The sequence below is a fragment of the Ammospiza caudacuta genome, chromosome 2 (assembly GCF_027887145.1).
Source record: "Ammospiza caudacuta isolate bAmmCau1 chromosome 2, bAmmCau1.pri, whole genome shotgun sequence".
Lineage (NCBI taxonomy): Eukaryota > Metazoa > Chordata > Aves > Passeriformes > Passerellidae > Ammospiza > Ammospiza caudacuta.
The window spans coordinates 59337385-59347454 of record NC_080594.1 but is presented as its reverse complement, the minus strand read 5'-3'; the positions used below and the strand labels follow the sequence as shown (position 1 = coordinate 59347454).

General features: G+C 43.6%; 1 protein-coding gene across 2 annotated transcripts in view; it reads right to left on the bottom strand.

Moving 5' to 3' along the window:
- Positions 1 to 3470: 3470 nt before the first annotated feature.
- The window catches only part of LCP1 (lymphocyte cytosolic protein 1), a 30510-nt gene continuing 23910 nt past the window's right edge, over positions 3471 to 10070 (bottom strand). For both annotated transcript variants that reach the window (XM_058823734.1, XM_058823742.1), the window contains exons 13-16: positions 9616 to 9749; positions 8518 to 8641; positions 6287 to 6411; positions 3471 to 4908 (exon numbers count right to left, since the gene is read on the bottom strand). In XM_058823734.1, coding sequence (XP_058679717.1) covers positions 4776 to 4908; positions 6287 to 6411; positions 8518 to 8641; positions 9616 to 9749 — 516 coding nt within the window. In that variant the 3' untranslated portion in view covers positions 3471 to 4775. The remainder of the gene's footprint in view (positions 4909 to 6286; positions 6412 to 8517; positions 8642 to 9615; positions 9750 to 10070) is intronic.

Below are 10070 nucleotides of genomic sequence, written 5' to 3'. Positions count from 1 at the left end.
CCTGCGTGAATCAAAGCATCACCACACATGTGAAGCACCTGCTAGGAGAATTCCAGAGTGGATGTGTGGGGCTCCTCTCTGTGCTTTGTGCATTTACAGATATTAATTTCTGTACTTCTTTAGATCCTTAACAAATGCCCAAAGTTCAATGTGTCTAGGTGGGATTGGTTATGTAGCTTTCTGCTTTTTTCACAAATTTCAGGCACATTGTAGTAACACCAGTGAGCAGATGGCCTGTGTGAATTCTGGCCAAGCTTTGGACAATTTATCATAGATCTGGAATAGTAATAGTGGTTTGCATTCTGGGAACAAATTAAGTTTCCCATAAAGCACTTTGAAAAGTTTTCAGGGCACAAAAAGTAAATAAGATGCAATGAAAAACAGTCCTTTATAAATATAGTAATTTTACTTGCTGAGTACTAAGAGCTGTGTGTTACTTTCAGAGCAGCAAAGGAATTGCCAGGGGAATAACACATTTTTCCTGGTGGCAGAAGAGAACCACCACCGAGCACTGATTGACAATTATAAAAAATAAAGTAGAGCATTATAATGTGAGCTTGGCCCTAATTCACAGTTTTCTCACATTAAGCTGTACAAAGTCCACAGATGCAACCTTACCAGTACACAGTGCTCTTCTGATTCATGCCCTGCTAACAGCTTCTTAGGTTTGTGGGCAAACTTTAGCTCCAAAGTGGCTCACCACACAGCAGGCAATGAGAGTTAGGCATTCAGTGGTGCTGCTCTCGCTGCTTGCCTTGTCTGCTTGCCTGAAAAGCACTGGGCTTGAGTGGCTGAGCAGTCTGAAAGAAAACGCTCCCAAATTCTTGGCAAGTCTGTTCTTCATATGGTGGAGGAGACTGCCAGAAGTGGGACAAGACAGAGAGCTGACTCTGAGGAGCTCAGCATATGGGTTTGCAGCATTGGAGGCACCAGGATCCATTTCTCCACCAAGCTGAAAGCAGCAGTCACTGGTACTTGCTGCAGGACCAGCGCTGCTCCTGTGCTTTTTGCAGACAGCTGACTGAGACCTATTTTCCAAAGGTTCTATTTTCCAAGCAGAAGCCAGATCAAAGCTGCTGCTCATTTAGGCAGCAGTGGACACTAGACCTCAAGTTTGTGATTAGGCTCATGACAGAATTAAGCTGCACTTAGAAGGATGAGTGATGCCAGGTTGGGGTTTTGATTCAGTCCTAGTTCTGGAGGAAATAGAGACAACCTTATCTCTACAAGAGCACAGCAGCCAGCCAAACTGCTTGCTCTCCCCTTTCTAAGGCTAGAACAGATGATTTCTAGCTAGGGTAGATGATTTACAAGAAGGTGTAAAATCCTCATCATACACCTAATTATGCTTTACTACTCTGTGGGGGGACATTTCCTTCTAAGTCCATCTGGTGATCAGACTGTACCCTGAGGCATGTGGATTGATTGCCCTCATGGTTTTTCTCCTATTTAGTCTAAATGCTGATGCTTTATTTTTATTCGTGTGAGTGTCTAAGCCTTTTTGAAGCATTGAAAATTATGATAAATTGTGCAATGAAAATCAATAATGGAAGTGCTTACAAAGCCAGCTTGATTTCGGAATGAATCCCAAAGACAGCTGCTTTCTCTAAGAGGGATGGAAAAAGTTTGAGGAAAGCAACGGCAAAAAATTCCAGATCCTGGCTGGTATTTTTAGTGATGTTTGTCAGAGGCTTAACCCTTTCAGCACCTGCTGAGAGAGACCTTTATTACAGGCTGGTATTAGCAGTTCATGAAAGCAAAACCTCAAGTCCATTAAATAAGTAAGAATACTCGATTAAACAGAAATACACTGAAAAGTGAAAATATTTCTACTCCTGTACCAGAATGCAGCTATTCCCACACCTTCAGGGCCACGACAGATTTGTCTTTCAAGAGATTCCAGAGCCAGGGCTGAAGATCTGGGAGGGATTTACCGTGGCATCCCTGCCAGCAGCACTTACTCCCTTTCGTGCACGGGCGAGTGCTGGCTTTGTGCCGAGGGCTCAGGATCCAGGTTTGTTCCTCCGTTCCTCGGAGGATGGCAGGGCTGCAGGTGGTGTGGGAGCTCTGGGTGCAGGGAGTGCCATCTCGTGGTTATCTGTCCCTGCTGCGGAGTGCGGGATGGCACTCGGGGATGCTGCTCCCCAAAGCCCGCGGGCAGAGCGCTGCCGACGGGAAGGGATGCGTGCCAGGGAGCTGGGAAGCTGAGGAGGAGGAAAAGCAGCCCCTTCCACAAAACATGGCACAAATAACATCGTGCATCACCTGGCCCCTCGCCAGAGTCTGAGGCAGAGGCAGCTTTCAGTCCCCAGAGCCCCTGAAGTCCCATGCCTTGCCTAGTGGGAGTGCATGATGTATGGAAACCTCCTCTCTGCTCATCTCAGCAGGCTCCTCTAAAAATCCTACCCCTGTGCAAAAAGCTGAGTTGCTAAGAGCTGGTGAATGGAAAATGCCTGAAAATCCCTTCTGCTCTCTGGGGATGGCAAACACCTGCATTCATTTGGGGTCAAGGGAAAAGCCGTCTTTCTCACCCTGGTTCTGCTGCCATGCCCAATCTGTCATCTACTGCATCCCTCATGACTGCCCCTGAGTCTGGGGTAACACCATCTCCCTGAAACAAGGAACCTGAAGCAGGGCTGTCTTCAGGCAGGGTTACCCTTTCAGATCTACACCATTTATTCAACAAAAATTGGCCCCTTCATTTTGCAAACACACACACGTGCATGAGACTCACACAACAAATGGCCATCCCACCTGAGAGAAGCTCTGCAGTCAGAGTTTCCTCTCTCTGGTTTACCTCTGAAGGACTCCCAAGTCAATCACAAAGGAGGTGGAGCTGCCTTTTCAGTGCCCCCCCTCTTCTCTGGCAACAGCAGGTGCCACACCAGGAAAGAGGAGGAGGAGTAGTGCAGGGGCCATGGTCTCATAACTCCCCTTCCTGGGCAAGAAGCTGGGATGGCATCTCCATAGTATAGCACTTTGGATGTTCTCCTCCTCTGGAAGTACTGGGAAATACTGGGACCAAACAGAATGGGGTTTAGGATGCTGTACTTTTCTCATCTTGTATTAAATTCTTAAGAGGAACAGGGCAGTCAGATCAGATCAGGATCTGGCCATTCCTGCAGAAACAAGGCAGCATATTTGCATTGCAGAATGCTTAAAGAAGCAAAATTTATGGGTACCTGGGCAAAGGAAGAGGATGATGGGCAGTGCACCAAATGGGGAAATCATACTGTATGTCCAGCCAGAACAATGTCCCATCTTTGGCAGTGTCTCAGAGGGGAATTTTCACAAATGGCCTAGGAAAGAATTCTTTCCATTCTCTGCAATCTGTGGTTTCAGTAACAACGCAGAAGACACATTCTCAGTGAGCCCACAGATTATTTTTACCTCTGTCCCCATTTCAGCTCCATGACACACACCAACTAGCACATCCACTACTAAAAGCAAGGACTACACATTTGGCTTTATAGAACATTTTATTGGAGGGATTTCTCATGTCATAGACTATTGGTTCTTTGTTAAGGCAGTTCTGAAGGGCTGGAGGCAAGGTAGGGGGAGAGGGAGAGAACTGTGTCAACAGGAGTGCATTAAGGCAAAATTCCCTCCTTTTGCATTTCACCACAGTAAAATCCACATAAAGGCCAGTAAATGTCTCATGCCAAGGAAAAGATTCAGTGCAAATATATCCCACTGACTATCCATAGACAGGGCTAGGACCTCAACTGAGGCAAATTTACAGTGCCTTGTTAGCTGCAAAGCAAAACTGATTTAGCTCTGTTGAGGGTCCCAGCCCAGGTTCAGGGGAGCATTTTAGTACGTGTTTCTTATGCTAGCACAGGTATAAATGCTCTCCTCAATCAGAGCAACAGCCCCTTGAGTGCAAGTCTGTGAAGTTCACACTTGAATTTTTATTGTCTACATAAATATGTCATTCTGCATCCCTTTGTTCACTTCTCATTGTATTGCTACTGAGTACATTCCCTTAGTTTCTTTAACATGGCTTTCATTACTATCATTCTTTGCAATCATTTTAAAGCATATTATGACATAAAAATGAATTATCCTTTGGAGAATGTTTGTTGCCAAGGTTCCAGAGTTTGGATGTTCTTGGAAGACGAGGCTGCAGTGTGGTTTTTTTGGTGAGAAGTAATGTAATCTGTGAGCAATGCCATGGATGGCAGAGGCATAACTTGCAGGGAAAAGTACTGCTCAGTTTACATACCAGCAACACGTCACAGACACCAAACACTTATTTCTTTCCACAAGAAGTTCCTGAGAGGATCCTACCTCTGCAGAAATAGTCACTACTACTTGCATTGGCTTGAGGAAACTTGTTTTGTTATTCCAGGTGCAAACTGAAGGTAAGTATGGCAGAAATGCTACAAAAAGCATGACAACATTTTCAGGCAGAAGCAGAGTATAACATTTCACAGTCCTAAAAGCTGTCTGTCACTGGGTGACCTCCACAGAAAACCCTGGTATCCATTAATGAAAGGATATGCTTAGGCCTCAGTGTTGAAAACTTGTTTAGGAATATGAAATGGCTATAGCTAGCAAAGTGGAAAAATAAGGCAAAGAAATCAAGCAGAAAGTATTTCCTGGATACATGTGAATGAATACACAACTTCTGCATGGTTCTGCCTGGAACCATGTATAACACTCATGCCTTAAGAGCATGAGCACCTTGCATATTTATTTGATACAGAGAACAGCATCCAGTTTGAAGGAATCTATAGGACAAATAACAGGCATCAGTGCAAGTCTTTTGTGCTTTAAACTTTCTTCATTCCTTTTCCCATAAGGCAAGCAAACACTGTCATGACCATTTTGGGTTTTACTTCGACCAGGTCTTCTGGAAGGGCATAGACTCTTGCTCCGATTTTTCTTGCCATAGAGATGGCATATCTGCATTGCAGACGTGGGAGAAAAAAAAAAGGAAAAAAATAAAGACAGAAATTAGTATAGAAGCAATAATTTTCCCCCTGTTAAGTGTTTTACATGATCAATACCACAGTGGGTTTCACTGATTTAGCAAAGTTAAACTTTTCTATAGGAACGTATTAGACAAGTTCATAAAGAACTACATTTCTAATAAAAGGCAGAGTGCATTCCCTGATGGTTAGAGCACTGATTACCTGCAGGATGGGATCTGCAGGTCCTGGTACAGAACATTTAATCTTCCATCCCCTAAAAGATTAGCCTCAAAACCACCCATTATGACCTTGCTCCCCCCTCAATCTTTGAGGCTCAGACTTTGCACATAAACAAACTTGCAAGGATAGAAGCAGAAGGCTCATGTCAGTGGAAATCAGTGTTGTTGGAAATCAACATCTGGGGACTTATTTCAGTCATACCCAGAAAGTGCAGGTTGACATTCCCATCTACCTGCTCAGAGACACTGGCTGTTCTCCAGTGAGTTTGTCTCTTCTATGTTTTTAAAAAAGCTAGAAAATCCCAGGTTCTTTCCACTTCAGAGCACATACATTTGTGAAATTTCCTCCAAAATGCAGAGAAACATTGGGAACATGGGGGAACAGGGGTGAGAAATGAGGGAAAGAACAGCAGAGGAATGAAGAAATAAAGTACAGAGAAAAGTACACATAAGATTGCAAAAAAAAGGAGAACAGATGGTAGGAAATAGAAGGGAAAAGAACAGTGGGAAAAGTCTTTACAAAAATAATGGCAGCTCTGATTGCTTTACAATCATCCTTTTCTCCTTTGTAGTTACTGCACAGAAGAGAAGTTAAACTGATGATCAGACCAGCAGGTGATCTGTGTAACTCTGAAAGGAGAGGGACATGCCCCCAGAATTGACTCTCTGCTAGGAAATCATTTGCATTCAGGGAAAAAAAATCAATACCCACATCTAGAGAACCAGTTTTTCAGGCATGAATCTTGTTCTGCCCCTTCTCTCTTAAAGATGCCCTTTTTCTACCTGTAGGCGACTAAAGAGCTGTCACTAATCCCTCTTCACTATTGGTTGGCATTGTTCCCTGATATCTGAAAGAATTTTAAATTTAATATGAGAAAATAGGAGCTTGTGAAACCAAGTGATTTCAATCCTTTCTAGGGATTTATGAAGCAGGAACTACAACATTACACACTGTATTTCCATTGATACTCTTTTTACTACCTAACTCCCTGCCTTCATGCTTTTAACTCAGCTGGTATTTCTCACATGAGGTTGTGCCAGATGAAAAGGACAGCAGAGTCATTTTCAAAGACAGAGTTAGGACAATGTAAGCAGGTAACTCATGCTAAGTACCACTGGGCAGAAACATACTTAGCATTATTTAGTTTCTCCTCCTCATTCAGGTCCTCTGTTTTCAAGAGGTCATACTTGATTGACCCTGGTTGAATGGCATCAATGAGATCCAGGACTGGCATGCTGGTGCTGATTTTGCTATCCTGCATAGATAAAAAATAAAATTAAATGCAAGAACAGGATGACAGAACTCCCACAAAGCCAGAGTCTAGACTCAAGAGCAACGGACAATTCAGTCAAATACCATCTAGATCTTTACAAAGGGCTGCTTAGAATATTTTTTTTCCTAAGGCAGACTAAGGACTCTTTCTAGGATTTTTTGTTTTACCCAAGGGATGAAACATCACAGAATCATTTAGGCTTGAAAAGATTTTTAGGATCAAGTCTACCCTTAATCTAGCACTTCCCAGTCCACCACTAAATCACGTCCCTAAGCTCCACATCTACATATTTTTTAAATCCTCCAGTAATGGTGACTTCGCTAAACAGCCTGTTCCAGGGCTTGACAACCCTTTGAGGGAAGAAACTTCCCCTAATATCCAATCTAAACCTTCCCTGGCCGTTTGCAAACTCAAGATAATTTCCTCTTGTCCTGTCACTTCTTACCTGGGAGAAGAGACTGAGCCCCACCTGGCTACACCCTCCTTTCAGGCAGTTGTAGAGAGTGATAAGGCCTCTCCTGAGCCTCCTTCCCTTGAGGCTAAACACCCCCAGCCCTCTCATCTGCTCTTCATAGGCTCTGGAACACAAATCCTTTCTCAGCTTTGCTGCCTTTCAGACATGCTCCAGCACCTCAGTGAGGTGCACAAGCTACAACTCAGCTTGTAGTGAGGGGCCCAGAATTGGACACAGGATTCAAAGTGTGGCTGAGAACAGGGGGCACAATCCCTGCCCTGGTCCTGCTGGCCACACTATGGCTGATCCAGGCCAGGATGCCATTGGCCTTCTTGGCCCCCTGGGCACACTCTGGCTCATGTTCAGCCACTGTTGACCAGCACTCTCTGGTCCTTTCTTGCTGGGAAGCTTTCCAGCCACTCTTCCCCATGCCTGTAGTACTGCCTGGGGCTGTTGTGATACAAGTGCAGGACCCAGCACTTGGCCTCATTGAACCTCATACAACTGGCCCTGATCCATCAATCCAGCCTGTCCAGATCCCTCTGCAGAGCCTTCCTGCCTTTCAGCAGATCACCATTCCCACCTAGCTTGGTGTCCTCTGCAAACTGACTGAGAATGCACTTGATCTGCTTGTCCAGACCATCCATAAAGATGTTAAACACCCCCAAAACTGAGCCCTGGGGCACCACTGGTGACGGACTGCCAGCTGGATGTAACTCTGTTCACCAACACTCTCTGGGCCTGGCCATCCAGTTTTTACCCAGCAAACAATGCAACTGTCCAAGCTATGTGCAGCCAGTTTCTCCCAGAGAATGTTGTGGAAAACACTGTCAAAGGCTTCACTAAAATCCAGGCAGACAACATCCACAGCTTTTCCCTCACCCAAGAAGCAGGTCACCTTGTCATAGAATACAGCGTCATTAAAGCAAAAGATGGGGTGCAGGGCTAGTGCATTTGCTTCCTGTGGGGAGATGATGCTGATAGACATCTACTGATGGGAGGGGTGAGAGGGACCAGCTGTGTGATTCCTGAACTCATTACATGAAGTTTGATGGATCTGTTCCTGCCTGGTGCAAACTGCTGATTTATGTCCATGGAGTGTTCCGTAGCTTGGGAAGTGTCATAGATACTGTGTGGTTAGTGGAATTGGAATTTCTAGAAAATTGTCCATCTCTGTGTTTGTGTGGTACCTTGCAAAACAGGGCAAGGTACCCCTGGATGGTACTACCAGGTTATAAATATATTGCTATTGTTCATTTTAATACTGCCATTTGTAATTGCTGTTGATTCATAACCAACTACACAGCAGTTCTTTCTTAATTCCAGTCATCATTCCTGTCTCCATCCTTTGATTTCCCAAGCCAAACTGGAATTCGAGGTGTTTCCTGTAGTGTTCATATCATATTTCTATTACTTTTTCACAATAAAGTCCCTTGAATAAAACCTATATATTTGAACAAGCTTTTAAAAGGGAATGAAAAAATAATCAAGCTATGCAGTGAGTTATATCATAATGTAGAGTGTGTGTGTATAGGCATACACACATCTATATGCCATACACACATCTACATACCATACACACATGCACTCTGAATAAGATTCCTGAGCAGAGATTTCTGAAAAAAATCCTGTACCTTGAAACTGGAGATGGTTGAATTCTTCCCAGCTGCAGTGAGTGTTTCATTGACCCAGCTGACAATGATTTCATCATTGACCTTCTCTCCACCACCAATGTCTTCAAGGATATTCAGGGTGTACCTTAAGAGGGAAGCCAGGATATTGGCTCAAAGTCTGCTGTAAGCTCAGAACTGTCCTGTATGTGCACAGCTTGTCTGGGATCATCCCAATGATCTGATATTCCTCTGCCTCACACAGATTCACGGTGCATATGATTTATATTATAACACAATTGTTAATCTAAAGAGTTTAATTCATCTCCAATTCATTAATCACTGTTTTGAGAATGTTAAAAGTTTTGGTTACTTAAAATTCCTGGAATTCCTCTCAATGTATCTCATTGTAAAATTACTCATCCTCATAGTGCTTAAAAAATAATCACTGATTTTAGAGATAGAAGGGAATCCTTCTGCTCACCTAAGACGGACCTTCTGCATAAAAAACAAGCCTGGAGTATTTTGCTTATATATCAGCATACACCTTGGAAAGATATCCCAAACTGATGGTAAATAATCACCTCATCCGTATTTTAACTACCTTACTGATAAGCCTGTATCTTTCTCTAGAGTCTGAATTTAGTTTGTATCCAGTTCCTAACTAATGGGGCTCTTTACTTTCAGTAATGGCACTCTTAAACACAGCAACATGCACACACAGAGAATTATATTAAAATGGGGAGAGGTACTGAGTTATACCCATTCAGGAAGCAGCTTACAAAACTACTGCATCAATTCCTTGTTTCTGGGACACTGTCCCCATTCCCTGATACAGAGACCTTTTAACTTCTTTTCTTCTCTTCTATGCAACAAACATTTCTTGTTGCTATGCAGGTAGTGACAATAATAATCTTCTGCATGAGCTGACTGTAATGGCCTTGCCCACAAGATGTGTGCTCTGATCACATCCTTAAGAAGGAGTGAGCAGAAGGTCACTGTGCCCTGGAACTGAAGTGCAAACAGAGGAGTGAGAAGGCTGTAGCCTGTGGAGCCTCCTCAGTGAGAGCATCAGGAAACTACTGCAATGCAAACTGAGCACACCAAAATGCTCTGACCTACCTTCTCATCAGCTGCCAGATTAAGGCCAGTGTGAGCGTACGGTTTCCTTCATTCAGATCTTGCCCAGCAATGCCAACAAGGGAGAATTTGGCTTGATTCTTTCCCAGTTCCACTGCATAGTTGCAGTTTTCAAGCTGTTATGGCAGGGTCAAAAATATAGGAAAAAAAAAAAAAAAAGAAAGAGGACAAGACACTATTACATTAAATTCTTTGGATCACTCAGCTAGATCCTCCTGGGCAAACAGGAACACTGGGCTCTGTGATAGAACAGCTGATTGACTACCAGCAGGCAGATCCATCCCAAAAATACCATTCTGAACATTTAACATAGAAGAAAATGCTATACTTCATTATTAGGGCCTGAAAAGCAGATTAGCCTGGAAAATAAAAGTGTATGGCTCATGGGTAGCTCCAACATTGTGGCATTGCACTGAGAAAAAGGATTAGTGTCCCAG